Here is a 22,891-nt window from a genome sequence, read left to right on the forward strand (position 1 = left end):
AAAGACTTGGTGCATTTTAAAATTTATCTTTGACCCGGCCAAATGCCTTCTTCTTATCGTGTAGTTGTGACGTGGAAGACCAAGGGTTATTATTGAGCTACCAAAGGCCCCTGACATGGCTCATGTAACGACTACCTACATACTTACATCAGCACAAATCATCTTATTTTCGGACAATCAGGTGATCAACCTGTAACCTGTAATGTCCTAACCAAACTAGGGATCACAAAGGGATTTTTGTGATACGTCTCCACCGGGATTCGAACCCGGGGCCTCCGGATCGTGAGCCCAACGCTGAACCACTGGACCACGGAAGCCGATATAATTACGCAGTTTATTTTAAGGTCATAAATATTACTGAAACTCTGAGATAATTAAATACGTGCGTAGTCTTGGAAAATATGTTTATTTATTTAGTTATTGAATAATATGTTCTGAGGTTGCATACGTATTTCATCATAAAGATAAAGAAGATAGTGTTACAATCATGAATGCTTCTTCCTTTATTTGTAAGCATACAAGCATATTTCACCAAGAATAAATAAAATATTGGTTTCAGGATACGGGTTATTTTTACGTCTAGGTTTTTCTTGGAGATGGAAAAGATTCCTCGGCTATACAGGTTGTCAAAAGCTGCAGCAGTTTTAGGCGGATGAGACGTTCGTTATGTAAAAAATGACGATTCAAAGCGTAACCATGTTACCTACTGAACGGAGATATTTTTGAATTTGGATTTGAACTGAATTAAAAGGAATTGGGTTGCAGTATCAGGTCATAATAATGGTAATATTACCGCTTTTACTTCGCATAGCAGCAGTATTTGCATATTCCACTCTAGACAGTGTGGTCCTGTGGTTTATCGGCTTGCTTCTCAAACGGGGAAAGCCGGTTCAATTCCCGGGGCCGGACTTGCACCAATGAATTACTAATTTATCTTAAGTGCAGTTTTCACTAACACAGTTAGTTCAACCGATAGGCGATACGGCTTACTAACGTTGGTCTAACAGAAAGCTCTGTGAGATAGATAGATAAAATACTTACTACTACTGTGAGGTGTGAGTACTTAGTTCATCTTGCGATGGATGTACGTCTGACTACCCCAATTGGGATACAGTCGTAAGCTTATGTTATTCAGCTTATTCTTATGTTTTGTACGTTCCGTTGACTATTCTCCTAGTCACATAAAAGTAAACAATTTCGGCAAAACAACTCACGGTGCGATAGTTCATAAAAAAATGAGTCACTCAACACGTGTGGCTGACACAACGCATTCGATTGTTCCGAGAACTGATTAGAAATGAGTGACGTCACTTGGACACAATCGAGTACGTGAAATGATCATTGCGTCATACTGGCCACTGCGTAATTATTCAAATTTCAATTAAGTGGGTTACAGTGAAATCATGGTGTAAGATAATGATACGAATATGTGCAACGACCAACATAATTTGACGGGACTACCACTAGCTCTAACTCTTTCCTGCACTTATTGTAAGTGAAGGACTACACTAGTTTAAGAGCTGTGAAATTATAATTAGATTGTTTGATTTCGTCGTTTTCAATTATTCAAAATTTACTCAATGTATATTTCTTAATGTACCGTTATAATTAATTTTTAATGCCGCATTTTATGACAAAGTATTCAACATCCTGATAAAATGAGTTGTACAGTTATCATGAGCAATATCGTTTACCCATTTTAGAACCCTGTCACACTAACAAATTTGACATTTAGTAAGACTTAGTTTAATTTGTCAAAAAAGTTAATGTGACATGGTGCTAAAATGTAGCATTTAATGATCATGGCCGTCCTATCTGTATGAGAGGCTGACAGATAACCTATCGCCATATTATTTCGTAATAGTACAATATTCAATATAGGGTTAGGGCATAGAATAAGGAATAATACTTATAGAACGGCAACTCTCCGCTCCCCACCAGCGGCTGAGCTATGTTTACCTCACCCCCTTGGTCTTACTTTACTCTTGAATCATATGACGTCACACACAAAGATGCGTGTGTACGATAACGGCAATGTGTAGTGTCTGTGTAAAACGGTGTTTTCTATATGAAGTGTGCATTCGCATTATCTCTCTCTAGGAAATGATGGTTCTATGTGACAGAAAAGGGAAAAAGCAGAGGAGACGCGATGTAGTTCAACCTCTAAGCTTTACTAAGACATAAGCTCACGACTATATCCCAATTGGGGTAGTCAGAGGTACGTTCATCGTAAGATGAACTCGGTACTTACACCAAGCTCTACTAAGTCGTCTTACAAAGACTTGTGGCTCTGCCTACCCAGATACAGATTACAGGCGTGACTTGTCTGTCTAAGTAGCAACAAAAGTAATTTGATCCCCAATAAACTACTAAGGCAAACAACTGTTTCTGTAATTTAAATGATAAGACCAACGTTCCATACGACCTAAATCGGAATGATAGTATTGTTGACAGTTTACTAGGTCAAACGTGAAGAGAGTTGCTTATGAGAAGAAATTCAGAGTTAAGATAATATTCTCAACAAAATTCAGAGTTAAGATAATAATATTCTCAACAAAAAATCGCGCTCCGGATTTTTGTTCGAGAAAAAAGAGTTTAATTAAATTTAAAATTGGAACATTCATTAAAGAATTAAAACCTTTATAATACCCACTGTAAACTGACGATTACTTTTTATTCCTAAAACTCATATTTATGAGTTGTTAAGGTGGTTCGATACGGTTAGCTAGGCGCTCAAGCGTCAATAGATGGCGTTGGTGCCTTAATTTGACATAATTATTTATTTTTGGATTTTATACACAATATTGTTTCAAAGTTATACGTTTGCCGGTAATAGCGTAATATTTGTCATGATTTAACTAAATTTCAATTGAGTTGCAGTTCACGTAATACTTTTATTTGAATAAATAAAAGTTACCACCAAAAGCCGAACATCTCACACACACATTGATAGTTATGTTTGTTTACGAAACCAATTACTAATTTCGCCAGTTTAAACGTCAACGGAATAGTCTAGTTGGATGAATAACAGGATTCTATATGAGATGGGTCTGGCTGGATACTAGGGTTCCAACCTCGCTTTATATACTTTTTTTTTATTGTAACATTTTTTCCCATTTATCCTGCTTAGTTTTTGCTACAAATTGCTGTTAAAATATTTGATTTTATTTCATATTATTATTATATTTATATATTTATATTATTATTATTATATTATATAAAGCTACAAACCCATGTACTGACTGACTGACTGACTGACTGACTCACTGACAGGGTTGTTCTCCCAGAAGGAGCGCCGGGGGGTAAATATGATGTATGGGAGATGTGATCAAGATGTTCCGATGAGTATGGGAAAACTTCCAGATCTTGAAAACTGCTCCGCATCAGGGAGACACCCTACCGTCTGGCAAAACTATCGCACCTGGAACGATTCTTTTTTCACGAAACCTATTAAAATCTTGGTCAAATTCTATCGTGGGTGAAAAAAAAATCAAAATGGCGGATAAACAAGATGGCCGCCATACAAATTTTGTTTTTCAAGAAAATGTCTTGGGGGTAAAAACTGTGTATGGGGATGTAATCGGAGTGTCTTGTCAAGAACGGAAAATGTTCTCAATCTTCAAAAACTGCTCCGCATCAGGGAGACACCCCACGGCCTGGCAAAACTGTCGCACCTGGAACGATTCTTTTTCACAAAACCTATTTATTTCTTGGTCAAATTCTATCGTAGTTGAAAAAATATCAAAATGGCGGAAAAACAAGATGGCCGCCATACAAAATATTCGTTTTTCTCGAAAATGCCTCGGGGGTGAATATGATGTAAGAGGGATGTGATCAAAATGTCATGTTGAGTATGGAACTACTTCCCGACCTTCAAAAACTGCTCCGCATCAGGAAGGCCTGGCAAAACTATCGCACCTGGAACTTTTTTATTTTCACGAAACCTATTTAAATCTTGGTCAAATTTTATCGCCGGTGAAAAAAAAACAAATGGCCGAAAAACAAGATGGCCGCCATATACATTTTTGTTTTTCCAGAAATGTCTCGGGTGTAAAAATGATGTATAGGGGTGTGATCGAAACGTCATCTTGGAAAACTGCTCCGCATCAGGGAGACACCCCACGGCCACGCAAAACTATAGCACCTAGAACTTTTTTGATTTCACGAGACCTATTCAAGTCTTGGTCAAATTCTATCGCGGTAAAAAAATGGCGGGAAAACAAGACACGCGAGCAGCTTGCTGCGAGCCAACCACGCGAAATCTAGTTTTTCCTGATAAGTAAGTACATATAAAAAGAAAACCAGTTAAGTTTGCAGTAAGTTATATTGTTATTTTATGTTATTTATTTACAAACGGCAATATCAAACAGGCTAACGAAAATTATTGATATTTGAAGTAAGATTCAGATTTCGTTTATTCAGATTAGGATATAATATTTATCTCTTTCTGATTGTCACTACTTTATACAATGCAAAGCAAACAGCGCGCTTGTTCACAAAGTAGTAATAAAATAATTGCTACCACATAATTGAAATATCAATACATTTTTGTTTTTTTTGTTACTCTTCGAAGTACTACCTCTGGCAAAATACAATTTTTATAAAATGTTACTAATTTTGGCATCATATTTTTAATGAAATTTTCGTCACGCTGTACTTCAAACACTGTGATGTCAAAACTTGGAGAAACATAGCCAATGAAGTAACATTTCATCATTTTTGAAACCCGCAGTTGACCCTGGATCTGCAATCAGAACACCCGTTTTTGTAAAAAATATTATATTATTACAAGCAGTATTATATCTGCTATAATAATTACAATATACCTGATAGTAATAGTTGTGTTTTTTATTTATTTGTAATGCACCAGTGTCATCAACCAAAAGGGGAAAGTTTTTACGATCTTTGGCCGCAGAAAAAATGTCTTGATTGTTGCGAGCCAATGAAGGACAACATTTTATTTCCAAAATAGAATTTTCTTCTTCTATTACTCCTGAAATACATAAAATCATATAAATAATACTATCATATAGATAACTATGGACACATTAATAATGTATACGTGAAGGCATATGTAGGTAATATCATATAGTATCACATACCATCTGGGCTAGCTCCAAGAAAACCAAATTCTTCATCAATATATAACCCAGCAGGCCGTACGGCTTTGTTCATTTTTTCTATGAACAAGGTTCTGGCCACTGATTCATGGTTTTGGCCGTAGGCCATGTCATTGGTCAAGATATTGTTTTTATATAAAACACTCTTCACTTGGTTATGGCATGGTGTTGTAGATTTTCGCTTGCATATCTGCAACAAAGTTAAAATTACATAAATCATAGTTTTTTTTTAACTCTGACTCTGCTCCACATGGGAAAGTATTTATACTAATAATTGAATTTACCATTCCGAACTGACTAGCGGTAAGCCTGTCGCATCTATATGTAGTGTAGACATCATTATCGTGTTGTCCAATTGTTGCACTTTCAATATATTTTATTTGATCTATTGTCGTTTCGAAGTCTTTCAGTTTTAGAAGACACGCTTCCTTTAGATCTTTCCCTAAAACTGACTCATCTACATCTTTGGCGTTTGGACCATAATTGTGGTCAGTTTTGGGTTTAGGCGCAAAAAGTCGCCTGCGAATGTATTTTTTGCGCCTTTCCTTGGACTTTTCCGACTGGGCAATGTACTTTTTAAAAGTTTGTCCAGGGCTACTTCTTATATGTTTCTTCCAAGCATTTGTGTGCCATTTCTGACCACGAGAGTGCGAGAGACCTGTTATAAAAAATATCCTTAAAAATTTTCTAAGTCTTTTATCCCATAGTGCCTTGAAGGCGTATAATATTATGTGAGTATAAAAAATATTGTGTGTGGATAAAGTATGTATGTATATAAATAAATATATATACTGTGAATAATATAGAAAATGAATTGAACAAATGCAATAATTACATAACATATTCTTACCAGCAATATATACTCTTCGCTGATATGAGCCACCCTTGTACAGACTCAATCTTTTCCCGCAGACAAATTTGCTGACAACACTCATGAAATTTTCAACAACATTTGTTGTGTTGTTTGATAGTCGATGGCATTTTGACATGACTGCCTCGTTTGCTGCACAAATGTGGGCCCAAACTGCAGGTGCCTTAGTTTTAAGGTCGTCTAAAGAATTTGTGTCTTTTTCATCACTGTTCTGGCAGAATCGACAATAATATGCCTTACAATCTTGGTGGCAGCCAAATACATGAGATGGGCCATTTTTGAGATCCTCTCTCATTGAATTATGATCAGCTTCCATAATTATCTTTCTTGAAACCGCTGTAAGTTTTTGTAATTTTGGCTTGAGAATCTTCCGGCCAAATAATGGTAACTTTGTATTTCCTATAATCTGAAATAAAAGGTTATCTAAATATATAAAAGGAGAAACTGACTGACTAACTAGCTGACATATTAACGAACAGCCTAAACGGCATGCAGGTACCTTTGTAAACTTAAAGCTTAGTTGCAACAGGATATCGGAAACGGGAGTTATTGGGAAAAAGCATTTGTATGAAAAAATCTAAAGCGCGTAAGATAGATGATTTCAATCTAGCATGCATACATGCATACCTTAGTAAATATAAAGTTTACATGGTCAATTAATTTATCATTAGATCAAGTTTAACATAAAATAGATATACTAAGAAAAAAATTCACTCTAGATCTATGATGGATCTGGAGAATGGATCTACTGAGATTGAAGGTTATTGACTGTGTTTCGAACTAAGTGCACTAAGATTAAAAAACTTATGAGAAATTGGTAAGGCAGAATGATTGTATTTTATTTTCATTGGTATTTTACCTTGTACAATGCTCCAGTGTAATTCTTAATCACATGGTTTTTACATTCAATTTTTTTTATTTGGGTCCCATATGAAACCTTTTCTCTTAATTGTGCATACACAGATGAATCTCCATCTCCTATAAATATTAAATATTTTACACCATGCATCTCTTGACTCCTCTCAAACCCTTCTACTAGGATGTCCGCCTCCATTCCCGTAGATGGTCCTTCGTAGTTCTTGAAACACATATGCTCCGAAACTTGTTCTTTTTTTTTTCATAAATGTGACAGTGGTAACAATATTTGTTTTTTATGCCTAAGAATAAGCATTTCTTGGTCTCTTTTCCAATAATGCAGGCCTAAAAAAATTAAATTTTATAAATAATGCTTACAAACAGAATTTACTGGATAAACAAAAGATATTAGTAACAAACTTTATAGTACACTTCTCATCAAAAAAATCGAAACACTTCCGTTTTCATTGTTTCTGTCCGAATTTAACACAAAAAAGAATTCATACGATGAAAAAAAATACATAAATGTATAGCTGGCAGTTTGGCCATTACAGTAATAAGCGAAAATTCTAAATTCAAAATTAGAATTTCATTTGTTTATCTTATAAACGAAATGAATCACTGTTTTGAGACAAATGTGTGTTTAGGGTTGGAGTACATTTAGCGTTTAAAAACTAAAAATTGGCGCCTATCCTTAAACTTTTTGTATTTTATTTCAATACTGTGACTTTGGGACGTCTGAAAAAAGGTTTTTTTTCTAAAACGTATGGATACTTCGCCCACAGAAGCCGCCCAAGTTGTGGCATTGCTGGATTCTGGCCTTAGTCAGCGTGTTGTGGCTGCAAGACTGCATCTAAGCCTGTCATCTGTTCATAGATTCTATAAACGTTATCGGGAGACTGGTTTGTTCACGCGCCGTTCAAGATCTGGCAGGAATCGGGTCACTTCTGAGCGAGATGATCGATTTATTGTAACAACTTCTTTAAGAAATCGACGCCTTAACGCTTTTCAACTGCAGCAGCGGCTTCGTGTTGTACGAAGGGTGGCTGTAAGTGACTCTACAATTAGAAGAAGGTTGAAGGATCGTGGACTGGTACCGCATAAGCCAGCAAATGGGCCGAAATTAACTGCAGACCATCGAAGAGCGCGCCTTAACTTTGCACGTGAGCACCTAAATTGGTCATACCTACAGTGGAGCAAAGTTCTCTTTTCTGATGAGTGTAAAATTATGCTGTATGGTAACGACGGAAGGAACAAGGTCTACAGAAGAGACGGAGAACGCTATGCACAATGCTGCATTGAAGAAAAGGTCAGCTATGGTGGCGGTTCGTGGACGGTTTGGAGAGGAATCAGCGCCGACGGTAAGACAGAGCTTGCTTTCGTGTCTGGGCCACGTCTGCCTGCACTAAACTGTCATCGGTACGTCGAAGAGTGTCTCGAGCCTCATGTGATGCCTTATGCACATTTTATTGGCAACGGCTTCATATTCATGCACGACAATGCTAGGGCTCACACCGCGGGCGTCGTACGAGATTATCTTAACGAAGTCGATATCTCTATTATGGAATGGCCAGCAAGAAGCCCGGACATGAATCCCATTGAACATCTGTGGGATGAATTAAAGAGACGAATTCGAGCAAGAGATCCTGCCCCAGAAACACTTAGCCAGCTGCAAGATGCAATCCAAGAGGAATGGGACAATATACCACAGCATGTGATCGTGACTCTCATCCGATCGATGAAGAACCGTATGGAAGCAGTAATTAGAGCTCGGGGAGGGAATACAAGTTATTAAATAAACGTTTTTTAGCTTTTTTTTTCATTTACGTGTGTTGTTTTATCCATTTCCTTTATACTCCATACGGAATAAAAATGACTCATTTAACAAAATACGAAACCTATGAAAAATTCATTTAAATTTAGAACATTAACATTAAGATTTGATAAGCTCATATTACTCACTATTAAACGACATTTAACATTTATTCCTAAATGTACACATTTTTCTGATAATCCTGACAAAACGTAAACTTGCAAGGTGTTTCGATTTTTTTGATGAGAAGTGTATTTTCAGAAACAAACTTACCATGCCTGATGGAGAGCTATAATCATGGCCATATGATCGTTTAGGCCAGCCTCCATCCACATACACTGTTATGTATGGAATACCATTTGCATCTACATTATTTTTTTGCATAGCAATAGCCTTTTCTCTTTCTCCATTTTTTTGGATCTCCTCAGTTAGTTCATCTTTCCAAACTTCACCTAATAATTTTTCTGTCTCTCGGAATTTGGAAGCTGATATTGTAGGTATATCCATCAAGTTGGTGATGTGTGCAGCCTGTGCATAATAGCTTCCAGCTGTTAATGTCCCCCAAACAAACGCTTTGTTAAGATTTTCATCTTTTTCATTGCAGTATCTAAATTGTTTCTCACACATACTGCATTGGAAAGTAAACATACTGTTGAAACCATTTCTAAACTCCTCAACAAAGACTATGCTGCTACCACCACATTGCGAACGGTGTCTCTCAAGTTTGAAAGCCCACATAAGGACATGTGGTAGATCAACAAACCTGTTACCAGACAGACTACCCAAACTATCTGGTGCATATTCCACAGTTAACTCGTGGCTTTTAATAAAACAAATAACCAAACTATTACAATATAAATTGGAAGTGGAAAAGAAACGAATGACATGACATGACAGGAACAGGTTAGTTTTTTTTTTTGTTTTGGTTTTCCCCGAAGGGTAAGGCAAAGGGAACTATGCCCATACAGCCATGTCTGACGTATTTTTTTCTTGATGATTAATGAAATGATGAAAGGTGATGATGAGGAAACCTAAGCCCCCACCCTCAAACCCAAACGAATTAACTCAAAAGTCCGCATAAACTTTTGAGTTATGAAGCGGCTTCCCGGCACGAAGCGAAAATAGGCAGATACACTTTGTTATTGAATACTCCAATATAATAACACTCGCGAATGTCTTCCAACTAACCACAAAACACCACTTCGTATTAATTATTTAGATTACTCAATGAAGAAAGCAACTGTCCCGTTCCCGTTTCCCGCCGAAAAGCCGGAACAGGTTAGGTTATGGTCGCATTCAGAATCGAAAAAGATTCATTTCGACGTATAACCTTACCGATTCATAATGAGCGGGTTGTTCGATCATCTGGCAGCAGAAATACTGTTATTATAAAACGTTCGGGTGAACGTAATTTATGAAAGCTTCTTTAACGAATGGAGAGGGCAAGTGACACACCGTTTCACACACGAGCAAGAGCGGCAACGTCGCATTTTCAGCGAACTGACAACGTAGCTACGCACACTAATGGATATTCCGAAGCGTATGACACTGTAACCGTTCACTAATACATTAACAAATTTTAAACAAATATTGATCTCGTTTTTACGATGATTTAACAGTATTTTCTGTTGAAAAGCAATTTCACGCAAATATATACAAAAATAAATGCAAACGAAATAAGTTTCAATGTAAAATTAAGTGGCGTGTGCCCATATTTGAATAAATAAACTAGTATGGAAATCGAACCACCTTAAATGTGAGTTCTTAGTTACGATTGGCGCGAGTTTCTAGTATGATTGGCGCTGTTGCTAGGCTGGGAACGGATGTTCCATTTGGTAAGTATTAAACTGAGATAAGTCTTAATTGTTTACATTATTTTAAGAGTTATAAAACTCGTATCTCCGTATTTGCTGTATCGTCGGAAATGTGTAAAATATTACAGTGTGTGTGTGTGTGTTAGTCAAAGTTGGCAGTATTGGGACTGCACTAAACATTTTATAGTTATTTTTATTTATTAGTTTTATAGTTATAGAAGACGGGAATTTATTAAGTTTTATTAGACACAAATTAAAAATACATAAACTAATACAACCATTCAGCTACAACGACCGGAATTGTGTGTAAGTGCGAGCGAGACCCAGTCTTCACGGTCTCCCCCTGACTTCTTAGCGACAAAGGGCATTTAACACTAAATTAAAAACCCAGAGGGGGTGAGGTAGGCGCCCGATACGATTGGTGCGGGGCGAAGACTGGACATTCTATAGGAAGTATTATTCTTTATTCTATGATGCAACGAAAGTCCCGCGGCTTCGGTAATGAATAAAAAAAACATAGTCGGAACAACACAACAAAGTCGGAGAAAGCTACTTCAAAATAAAACGACCAACTGTACCTGCAAGAACAGCGCATACGCCTGCTCAGCGGAGTTAAACTGGTAGCTCTCGAGGTCCTGGCCGGCGTTGGCGAGCTCCAACACGATGTACTGCTGGTCTGGCGGTAGTATCGCCGGGTTGTCGTTCTCAGAGCCCTTGCACTCGTCATACAGCTCCCAAAGGTCCAACAGCCGCGACGGGTAGCCGCCGTATACGCACCTCACTGCCAACACCTGCCGAAGGTAGAGGAGCCTGGATGAGAGGCTAAGCCTAACAATCTTCTTATTCTTCTATCGTGTGGGTTATGAGGTGGAGTACCAACCTCATCAACCCTGGTGTCAGGGTTATTAATTGAGCCGCCAAAGGCCCCTGACATGGCTCATGTAACGACTACTTACTTACTTCAGTAAGTAGTAACCGGGACCAACGGTTTAACGTGCCTTCCGAAGCACGGACCATCTTACTTTTTGGACAATCAGGTGGTCATCCTGTAATGTCCTAACCAAACTACCGGGGATTCGAACCCGGGACCTCCAGATCTTAAGCCCATCGCTCAACCACTGGACCACGGAAGCCGTTAGCCTAACAATTATATAACATCACGCCTGTGAAGGGGAAGGCAGACATCCCCTTGGTACGCAATCCGTTTGACGTGTGCTGTCCACTTCATTCTGTCAGGTTATAAGCCAGTGGATACATTTTGAAACGGTTGGTTAAACAACTCTGCCTAAAATTGTCGTGTGTGTCGCTATTTTTAAGTCAGTACACCTATTGGTGGATAATATATTCAGGTATTAAAATAAAAATCGGAGATGTCTGCGGGAATCAGCGCCATTGTCTGTCTATGCAAGAATATCTTATCTGTTTCATCTAAACTAATATAACATTATCATTATCAGACATACGGAACAAGTTCGTATCTAAAGCTTAATTACAAATAATTACAAGGAAATGAGTGAAAAAATAATGAGCGATGAAATCGTTTATTGAAAAAATATGCACAGTGCATGCAAGAAATTACATACAATTATTATTTAGAACGTTACAAAGTTCCGGTTGACCGCTTTTCGCTTCTATTGCAAACATCAAAAACCGGTCGAGCATTAAGTAAACTGATGCTCAAGTAATGTGGCGACTTTTGTCCCCACGCGAAGCATTCACAACATAAAACTCATAAAAGATCATTACGTGAACCGTCGATAGCCCAGTCACAAAGGCGAAATTGTCACGCGATCCTCCAGTCAGACGCTTAAATAAATAGTTGATAATTTGCGCAAAAGATACGTCTTGTCTCGCTGATAACGTCGGCCCAGTTAGCTTATCAACAAGCGGCCACACAAGAGTGAATGAGGTGATTCATAACATACATAACATAAACAGCCTATATACGTCCCACTGCTGGGCACAGACCTTCCCTCAATCAACCGGAGGGGGGATGGAGTATACTCCACCACGCTGCTCCAATGCGGGTTGGTGGAGGTGTTTTTACGGCTAATAGCCGGGACCAACGGCTTAACGTGCCCTCCGAAACACGGAATCATCTTACTTTTTCGGTCAATCAGGTGATTCAAGCCTGAAAAGTCCTACCAAACAAAGGACAGTCTCACAAAGTGATTTCGACAATGTCCCCATCGGGAATCGAACCCGGACCTCCAGATCGTGAGCCTACCGCTCTAACCACTAGACCACGGAGGCTGTTAACTGTGTGTGTGAGGTGATTCATACGAAACTAATATTTAGAAACGTAAGGTCGTAGAGTGCAATTTAGTTCGCTAATGATGGAAAGTGGTCACGTAACAATGGGGCCGCGTAATGACTTGTTCTTTTGTGATCAAAAGCATAACACTCGTACGATACGAGTATTACGAACGTTTTCTAGCTAATGCTTCATCATCTTGCCCAGTGTTTCCCAAACTGTGGGTCCGCGCGAGCGATTATGGAGTGGGCTTTTGCCTGAAGAACGATACACCAAAGGCCGTTATCAAATGTTGTTTGTTATTTATTTATTTTAAAAGACAAAGGTCCAGTGGGTTAGTAACATAAAAACATCTAAGAGTTGGTAGTTCATAATTAACACGGATTTGTTCTTTTGTGTTAGCAACTAGTCAAATAAGTTACTTTTTACTAAACGTCAAAACATGTAATTACTATGGAATTTGTATGAAAACCTGAACCTGAAACCTGTGACGTCATAGAAAAACGTGAGAAAATGTCGGACTTATCACTACATTTTTCTTTATGAAAATTCATAAATAAGTTAGATAGAAAAAACGGATATTGTCACATTTAGATCTGTCTTTATTTAGTAATCAAAATTTCATAATTTATCTTTGACCTAGGAAACTACTAATAATTGTTAACGATTACATAAATAAATATTCAATTGGGCTCGTGGGTTTATTCACCAACGCTCTCAGGACATTTGAAGTGTCCTTTTCATATTGGTGCCGGTTAAATTCCCGAAAAGACGGTAAAATTATATTTGTAGATGGGTCAGACGACTTTGAGAACCACTGTTCTTGTCTATTATAAAGATAATTTATTATTCTACGAGTAGTGAGTGTCTGTTATTTTTCTTCGACTTTTCAAAATTGTCTACTATATAAAGAGAAATTAAATCGGACGGGACTTGAACCCGTAGCTTTTGTCGATTGTGTACGATCGTGTTAATATTTCAAGCATGTTAAGGCTTTATCATAGTATTTAAACAAAGAAAGAAATACCTCGGTAAAGCTGGGTACTTAGTTCGTCTTGCGATGGATGTATCTCTGACTAACATAATTAGGAATGTAATGTAGCAGTGGTCGGGAGCCATGGTAGCCCAGTTGGTTGAACGCTTGCCTCTCACTTTGAGGTCGCAGGTTCGAATCCAGCACAGGCATAAACCAATGATTGTCGAATTTGTTTTCGAATTCATGTTCGGATCATAAATGATTATTATGTGCTCAGTGGTGAAGGAAAACATCGTGAGGAAACCCACATTCCCGAGAAATGCATTTAGTGTTGCAGTACGTGACCTAACATGTATTGGGCTGTTTTTCCCTTCACGGGTTGGAAGGTCAGACAGGCAGTCGCTTTTGTAAAAGACTGAACTTGTCAAATCTTCAGGTTAGGTACGCGGACCCTGTGAGACACGGGATAATGCTAGGGCGATGATGACGATGATGAGTCGTGGTCGTGAGCTAACGTTATGTTGTTCAAGAGAAAACATAAGTTTCGAATCCGTAGTAGAAAATAATTTATTTATTTATTCACTAAGATCACAAACACATTATCATTACAGGTAAAATCCCAAGTCGATAATGCTTGAAAAATGTCATGCCATTCATATAAAACAATGTTAAATCCTTAAATTATTGTAAACTAATCTTACGAATTAAATCAAATTTTCTTTTATTACAACTATCAAAGACTTTTACATAAATAGGATAATGTGGTTTCTGCGAATCTCGTGGACGAGCAATCAAACAAATCAATTTCCCTAGAGACGCCGTTGAGTATTCTCTATAATGCAACCAATATGAGCGTCATAATGTAATTATAATTAATCTTCAGACGTACACATTGACGTTGTTACCTCTCGCCTACGTCATATCACGTTACATGACGCTTTCAAATTGAACGCAATACATTTATCTTTTGTAAATACACAAATTTATAATACTCAGTTGAATAAATCCGTGATGGTCCAGTTCGGAGAACGAGTGACTTACGTCGTAGTGACACGGATTCGAATCCTGGCTCGGGCTCTACTGAATTCGACTTCTTCTTCTATCGTGTGGATTGTGAGGTGAATTACCAACCCCATCAACCCTGGTGTCAGGGTTATTACTGAGTCGCCATAGGCCCCTGACATGACTCATGTAACGACTACGTACTTACATCTGTAAGCAATAACCGGGACCAACGGCTTAACGTGCCTTCCGAAGCACGGATCCTTTTACTTTTAGGACAATCAGGTGATCAGCCTGTAATGTCCTAACCAAACTAGGGATCACAAAGTGATTTTAGTGATTTGTCCCCACCGGGATTCGAACCCGGGACCTCCGGATCGTGAGCACAACGCTCAACCACTGGACCACGGAGGCCGTTAATTCGACTTTATGAGTTTGAATTCATGTTTGGATCATACATGTTTATAGCCTATATACGTCCCACTGCTGGGCACAGGCCTCTCCTTAATCAATCGGAGGTGGTACGGAGCATACTCCACTTCGTTGCTCCAATGCGGGTTGGTGCAGGTGATTTTACGGCTAATAGCCGGGACCAACGGCTTAATGTGCCTTCCGAAGCACGGAACCATCTTACTTTTTCGGACAATCAGGTGATTCAAGCCTGAAAAGTCCTTACCAAACAAAGGACAGTCTCATAAAGTGATTTCGACAATGTCCCAATCGGAAATCGAACCCGGACCTCCAGATCGTGAGCCTAACGCTCTAACCACTAGACCATGGAGGCTATTTGGATCATATATAATTGATATCGCGTGGTTTACAGGATTTGTGCCCGGTTAATGGCAATAGGTCCGCCCTATTACATGGATGGCCAGCTATGTTTAAATATAGCTAACGAGTGGGCGTATATACCATACGACTCTGTCTACCCTTTCTGGGATACAGGCGTGTGGCTATGTTAAGTTGAACAAAATGAAATAAAGTTATATCGGCCAAAATCGCCAAGTCACTTTTTCATATTTAGGTAGGTATGTAAAAAGAAACTCGGAGGCCGATTCACTCACTTTTCTTCCCTTTCTAATTCTACCTATGGTCGGGTAACTACGGTACGATATCTGTGTCGTATCGTATGCTTTCACCATACGTACCATACCATACTATCCTTCCTTATATATGATTGATTATCGAGCCCCATTATATGTATTTCTTAATTACTGTCTGAGAACTGATATTAGGCAGCTAATTACTCAATTGTATAAAAATATTTTGTTTATTTTTTTAACGAACGTCTAGGGCCTTGTGCCGAGGTTTTTCTTGCAGCTTCTTTTCCCCGGCTATACAGGCTGTGAGAAGCTGCAGTAGTTTTAGGCGGATGAGACGTTCGTTAAAAAATTGACGATTCAAAGTGTAACTATGTTACCTACTGAATAAAGATATTTTTGAATTTGAATTATATTCTTTGTCGTCTGATCGCTATCATGTTTATGTTAACGGCATCCGTAATAATTTTAAATACGCTCGCGTTTTACCACAATCTCACCTGATGGTGTGACGATGTGGTGGAGGTTGGATCATGCTTACCTAGCAAATGCCTATTCAAGCCTTGAAGACTCCCAGATTATAACGGAAAATCAGACGACGGCAGACAGTTCCAGTCCTTTGCCGTTCGCAACAAAAAGGAATAGGCAAAACGTTTAGTGCGGATTGGTGGTATATCTGTCATGGCCATATCGTAAAACTGATAATTTCATGATGTGATCGACCATTTCATGAAATGGTCATATTAATGAAATGGCCAACTTAAGTTGACCATATCGTTGAAACGTCAACGTTTAATGATATGTCAATCAACGTTTGGCCATATAGTTAATGTAGGCGGTATCCATGCTATGTGATGTAAGAAAAATGCGAATAATCGATTAATTTCTTAGGTTCAAAATTATGTACCTATTCGATATGGAAAATTTAACAATAACATTGTTTCATCGATTATATGACTGATATTATAATCATATTATAAGTTTTAAATATAATCGACACCAGCGCCACTATCGGTGGATAATGTTACTAATTTTACGATATGATTGCCAACGTTTGGCCATATCATTAAGTAATCATGCATTTAGTTGGTCATATCGTTAAACGTTTTGTCTTCATTGATCTGGCCAAACTACATCATGATGTGGCCAACGAATGATATTCTATTTCATGAAATATGACCATTTCATGAAATGATCGAGCACATCATGAAATGATCAAGTCTATGATCTGGCCACGACACATCCACAACATAAGGATGAAATGTCTGCCGACGTCTAGTTGTCCGTAGATGGAATGGAGTGGGTGGAATTAACTCGTGAAGTTCCTGCGCTAACTGCGCGCAATAAATTATATTTTGTAGATGGGTCAGACAACTTTGAGAACCACTGATAATTTCTGATTCTACGAGTAGTGAAGGTCTGTCTGTTCTTTGACTTTTCAAAAATGAGTTTCATAATTCTGTACCGTCGGTGAAAAGTAATACAAGTCCAAAATTCAAGTTTTGAGAAAATCGAGTTTAAAGTTAAAAATAGTCTAGCTCGCGACTTATAAGGAATAATGGAACAGAAGTTAGATGTGTCGATAGGTGATGATGGAAGGTTTCTTTTTTAATATTTAGTTATATTTAGAACCTAAACAGAAATGGTAGAGGATCAAAATAAATTACATGTATCAGTTGACACCAACTTTTATATTGTGTAAATTGATACAAGTCTACTTATACCTTTTTACACACATAACTATAAAAAAGTCATCGTTGATATATCATATTTCAATTATTAATTTTACAGTCTTATTCTACAAAAAACAAAATGTCTTGGAAGAAAGTTTATTTCATAATGTTGTAGAAAGGCAAAATTCTATTTATTTTCTTTAAAAAGTAAAGAAACGTAACTTATATCAATTGACACAAACGATAAACTATAACGAATTTGTGTCAAGTGGTTTAACATGACTTATTTTTTCGGTTTTATTGTGTAAAATGATACATGTTTTTACGAATTTCTAATAATAAATACATATAAAGATGGTACACGTATATATAGTGTAAGGTGACGATAATAAGATATTTTTGTTATGATTTTACTCTCAAAACTCATAAATAACCGGTCAAAACCACCACTGCTGCCCACTACAAACACATTTTGTCCACTACACTACGCCCCTAATCAAAACCACTTTTGGTTCATTTTTGCAGTCAAAATCTTACAAATTCAATTATGATAATATTTCCACCCCTAACAAATGAAGGTAAGAGGAATCATATTAAGACTAGTCATTAGGAATGTTTCGGGCTAGCCTGGCAGTATGGCCTGGAGATAAAGGTGATGTACCTACGTACTTTTAAACCAAAATCACACAAACCGGTAAGTGTTACTTCTTTCTTGCTGAAACTATTTAAAAGATCACAACTCATTCCACAATCAAAATCCCCTAAAGTAAAGTAAAATTCGATATTTCGAATTATCAAAATTCCCGGTCTAATGGTAGCCCGCAACATTGACAGAACGATAAACGGAGTCGAATCAATGTTGACGATGAGAATAGGTAGTGAAAATGAAGATCATTGGTTCACCTCCAAACCTATAGGTTACACAGGGCTATCCTCAGACCATGACCATGACCACCATGGACCATGATCTGTTATGGTTAAGCTAAATGAGCTCGTTTCCGCAAAACTCTACACGTAAGCACACGTGGGGGACTTTCCGCGTATCCTCGCGTATGGTGACACTATTGTGAAGTGGGAAAACTTCCCACTATATCATCATCATCCTCCTGCCCTTATCTCACTCTAGGTGGGGTCGGCACAACATGTATGGGCAAATGTCCCATCTTCTTCTTCTTCTATCGTGTGGATTGTGAGGTGAATTACCAACCCCATCAACCCTGGTGTCAGGGTTATAACTGAGCCGCCATAGGCCCCTGACTTGACTCAATGAATACTCGAATGTCCCATATGTAATGTTATTTTAATGGGCTCAGTTTTCCGCATAAACACAAGTGGTCCATTATGCGTGCTTTTATTGACTATGTAAGCCAACTAACTCCTTTCAGAAGCTCAAATACCTCCTGGGATTTTTACAAACTTTGTGACCTGGTTTAATTAAGGGGTTGTGCCCGTAGTGTCGCCAATTATTTATTCTAATCTAATCTATCCTACAAGATCCCACTGCTGGGCAAAGGCCTCCCCTTCCTCTTTCCATTTTTCACAGTCCTGTGCGTAATTCTCTCTTATGTAATCAAAATACAGAAAACAAATATTACTTATGGTGCTCAAGAGTTCAGAGCAGTTATTCCCTTTATAAAAATGAGGAAGCTCGACAAATTTACACCATTGAACGTGTTTGAGAAACTGGTAATCTTCTCTTGAGAAGATGTGGCAGATCCCGATGCTGCCGATGCCGAGCTGTCATCTACGGCTGTGTAGGTTCAAAAATACCACTACCGGCGCTTGCATAAAAGATCTAACCAGCGTGTATTGAATGGCTTGCATATTAATTGGAGCTCGATAATATTTGGAGCCATTATTTCACGTCTACAACCTCCTTAGCAATGAAGGCAGCGTTCAATCTGCCACCGCTTAACCTGCATGTAATCTAGAAAACTATGTAAAACAGCTATGCTTCGAGCTAAGGGAAGGAGACTAACGACAGTTATGACAAATCTCAAATACCTCTTGACTAACCCTGCCATGGTGATAACGACGCCATGATCAGGACCCACAACTTATTGAGGTACTGTAATTAAGTACTACAAGGTGGTTATAGCAGAAAGAGAAAAAACACGGTTTGGTCTGAAGTACTAACTTAACCTATACCCATTCGCAATGCGGATCAGATATGGTTTGCTGTGGTTCTAGACAAAATGTCTTCCCATAGACAGGTTTATGCGGAGGTCACCCTAGGATACACACTGGTGGCGCATGGAATCGAACTTGTATGTATCATTATACACGACACGTTATTGATATCTAAGATCGTATTTTCTGAAATATTTTGATATATATTAATTTATATTACTTTTCACGAAAAAATAAATTTGGTGTTTGATGTTACAACTAAAATTATATCATTAAACACGGACTGTGAGAATTCAAGGATTGCGTGTATTTTAATATATGTTGAGTTGCATTTACTTACACCAAAATATTTAGTGAAAATCTTCATTTCACTTTAATGCAAGTTAAGATGAATTATGTTACACGTGTTATAACAGCATGAATCCTTCACAAACAGTACTTATATCACTAGACACAAAAATTATCTCCGTATTTATAATAGCTACAGTTACGAGAATTAGACAGAAAGAAAGAGAATTTTTTGAACATGAAGTGTGTGCTAATAACTCAAAAGTGATACAACTCGAGTTGTATTACTTTTCACCGACGGTACAGAATTTATCTTTGACCTAGGAAACTGTTTCATGTCTTAGAAGAAAATTTAATGATAACAGCATAACGAAACAATTATTTCTGGGTTTATATGCTTGAAACGTTAACACGTGTTATTTCGAAAGGTCCTTCGCAGTAAATACAAGGGAAGGTCAGACAAATGCAACGATAACGTATCGTGTCGTTGACCGTGACGACTGTAGTTTATGTGTTCAGCATTTTACAGCGAGGAAAGATAGATAAAGATATAGATAACCTGAGAAAACACTATTCGCGTCGCTATATTGCTGTTTGTTTTGCTGATTAGCAGGTAATATAAGTAGGAATAGCCTCCGTGGTACAGTGGTTAGAACGTTCGGTACACGATCTGGAGGTCCGTCTTCGGTTCCTGATGGCGGGCATTGTCGAAAATTCTTTACCGGCCGTTGGCTCAATTATCAATATACATAATTAAATGTCTCTGCCATTACTTTAAATCTTTGAGTAATTATGTACCCCAAGCAATGAGAAAATAGGTAATTATCACGTTAAATCTGAACAGCGCCATCTATTATATATATTTTTTGGGAACGTAGCCTGGAAAGTGCCTCATTATAACTACACGAAGGACGGAAAACTTGTTTCAGACTTACCTCATTGAAGACGTCCGTGGCGTTCTCTACAGCGTGCAAGTCCAAAGCTTCGATGTCCTTCCCCTCATCCAAATGGCATTCAATTTCTGCTATGGGAGCGCGCAGGGCGCTCAATTCCCTGTTGGCAAAGATAAATACTTTAACATCCTGCATACGTACATAGACTAACCAGCTGTATATAATAGTCTCTTCTTCTATCGTGTGGGTTGTGAGGTGGAGTATAAACTTTATAAACCCTGGTGTCAGGGTTACTATTGAGCCGCGAAAGGCCCAAGACATGGCTCATGTTGTTTTTATTCGCTCCTAGTTCAACTTAAGAGCATCAGAGTATTTACTTTTGACCTGGGGTGTGTTATAAAGGCTATATTGAAGCAATTCACCTAAAAAGCAATATTGCAATTTGACATTTGCGTATATAAAAGTATTGCAACAAAATGTTTTTAGGTTAATTACTTTTTGACACTTGTAACAAACCTGCTCATAGTAAACAAAAAAATATACTGATTGAAGATTTAGCCAGGAAAAAAAAGGTTAATTGCTTCAATGTGGCCTTTTTGATCCCCCAGACCTTTCATTAAAACCTGAATTTGATAATACGCACAGAAACAAGCTTGAATTTGATTTTGAACAGACGTCGAGTTGTTATAAATAAATAATTTATTTACGCTGTTACATGATGTATCTGCCCAGCCATATGACACAATGATTGACATAATTCTGTTGAATACATTTACTTTATTCATATGAATTCCTTACATGACGCATGTATTTCGCGGAACAATAATGAATAAACAATATTATTCTAGTTATTGAATTGTGTGTAGGAAAATTGATTTTATTAACAATAATTCTGTGAAAGTAAGTCTTTTCACTGCTAAACTGCTGAACCAATTTGGATGAAAATTGGCACATTGAACCAAATATATGGTAAGCATAGCGTATATTTACATAAATAGCCAGGCAATAAAATATCAAGAGTTGCTGCGAATAATTTTGTTCACGACCTGAGGGTATGCTCACCCTGATAAAAGACGGGCGTGATTTAAGTAGGAAACCAAAATCCGCGAACTAAATTACAGTAAACAATAGTCAGAAATCAGAGAGATGTGGCTTAAAAGGCTCTTTGCCATAACCTGTAAAACATATTAAAAAAAAATGCACTTACATAGCAATCACAATCTCAGAGATGATCTCGTGGAAGTCCTTCTGGTGCTCCCCATTGACCTTGGTGAGTCCGGCGATGGGGACTATCTTCATAACCCGCGCGCGCCCATCGGGAGCCCGCCACAAGTACACCTCGCCGTACACGCCCTCGCCGATCTTGCGGCAGTTCTTCAGGACCCTGGATTGGACATAATGAACATAAGTCACTGTCTTCTTCTATCGTGTGGGTTGTGAGGTGGATTACCAACCCCATCAACCCTAGTGTCAGGGTTATTATTGAGCCGCCATAGGCCCCTGACATGACTCATGTGACGACTACGTACTTACATCAGTAAGTAGTAACCGGGACCAACGGCTTAACGTGCCTTCCGAAGCACGGATCATCTTACTTTTTTGAACAATCCGGTGATCAGCCTGTAAAAAAGTGATTTTTTGTGATTTGACACCCCACCGGGATTCGAACCCGGGACCTCCGGATTGTGAGCACAAAGCTCAGCCACTGGACCACGGAGGCCGTCTCCGTAAGTCACTGTGATCCTGCAGTACACCGGCTACTTCTCAAACGGAGAGCGTCGCTTCGAACCCTGGTACCGGACTTGCACCAATGAGTTATTATCTTAAGTGCAGTTTTCACTAACACAAATAGCTCGACCATTATAGATACCGCTTACCACCTATCACGTTGGTCTAACAGAGGTATGGATACTCAGATCATCTTACGATGGATGTACCTCTGACTGCCCCAGCTTTTACAAAGACTCCAGACACTAAATGCGGAGAATAGAGCCCACAGCCTTAACACACATACACACATTACAGCTTCGCAAATATTTTGAAAAAAATCTGCCTAAAATAGACGTATGTTAATTTTTTTGCTAATCGGACTACCCGTCCCTTTCCTTTTCATCGGATAAGAAAATGACAAGTATAACGTTTCTCGGACCTAGCTCCAACAT

At 38.2% G+C, this 22,891-nt stretch overlaps 2 protein-coding genes across 4 annotated transcripts in view; both read right to left on the reverse strand.

Moving 5' to 3' along the window:
* LOC126371442 (uncharacterized) overlaps nt 1–22,891 on the reverse strand; it is a 44,583-nt gene that overhangs the window by 4,882 nt on the left and 16,810 nt on the right. For both annotated transcript variants that reach the window (XM_050016737.1, XM_050016736.1), the window contains 3 exons: nt 21,937–22,113; nt 20,772–20,889; nt 11,052–11,264 (listed from right to left, as the gene is read on the reverse strand). In XM_050016737.1, the coding sequence (XP_049872694.1) occupies nt 11,052–11,264; nt 20,772–20,889; nt 21,937–22,113 (508 nt within the window). The remainder of the gene's footprint in view (nt 1–11,051; nt 11,265–20,771; nt 20,890–21,936; nt 22,114–22,891) is intronic.
* LOC126371469 (uncharacterized) lies at nt 4,306–9,650 on the reverse strand. 2 transcript variants are annotated; one of them, XM_050016779.1, is made up of 7 exons: nt 8,933–9,649; nt 6,851–7,191; nt 5,971–6,397; nt 5,405–5,778; nt 5,103–5,310; nt 4,827–4,993; nt 4,306–4,744 (listed from the first exon to the last, which is right to left on the reverse strand). In XM_050016779.1, exons 2-7 carry the CDS (start codon nt 7,079–7,081, stop codon nt 4,538–4,540), a joined length of 1,614 nt encoding a protein of 537 aa, XP_049872736.1. In that variant the 5' UTR covers nt 7,082–7,191; nt 8,933–9,649; the 3' UTR covers nt 4,306–4,537. The 2 variants fall into 2 exon arrangements, with proteins under 2 accessions (XP_049872736.1, XP_049872735.1); XM_050016778.1 differs by having other exon boundaries at nt 5,405–6,397; nt 8,933–9,650.

This window comes from Pectinophora gossypiella, chromosome 12 (assembly GCF_024362695.1).
Source record: "Pectinophora gossypiella chromosome 12, ilPecGoss1.1, whole genome shotgun sequence".
Lineage (NCBI taxonomy): Eukaryota > Metazoa > Arthropoda > Insecta > Lepidoptera > Gelechiidae > Pectinophora > Pectinophora gossypiella.

What these genes read in the sequence shown, in the direction of transcription:
- LOC126371469 (XM_050016778.1), bottom strand. Translation starts at nt 7,081, where the DNA reads ATGTGTTTCAAGAACTACGAAGGACCATCTACGGGAATGGAGGCGGAC. An exon ending in CCGCTAGTCAGTTCGGAATG is followed by an intron (nt 5,311 to 5,404) that starts GTAAATTCAATT and finishes ACTTTGTTGCAG; the next exon opens with ATATGCAAGCGAAAATCTAC. An exon ending in AACACAACTATTACTATCAG is followed by an intron (nt 4,745 to 4,826) that starts GTATATTGTAAT and finishes TTCTGATTGCAG; the next exon opens with ATCCAGGGTCAACTGCGGGT.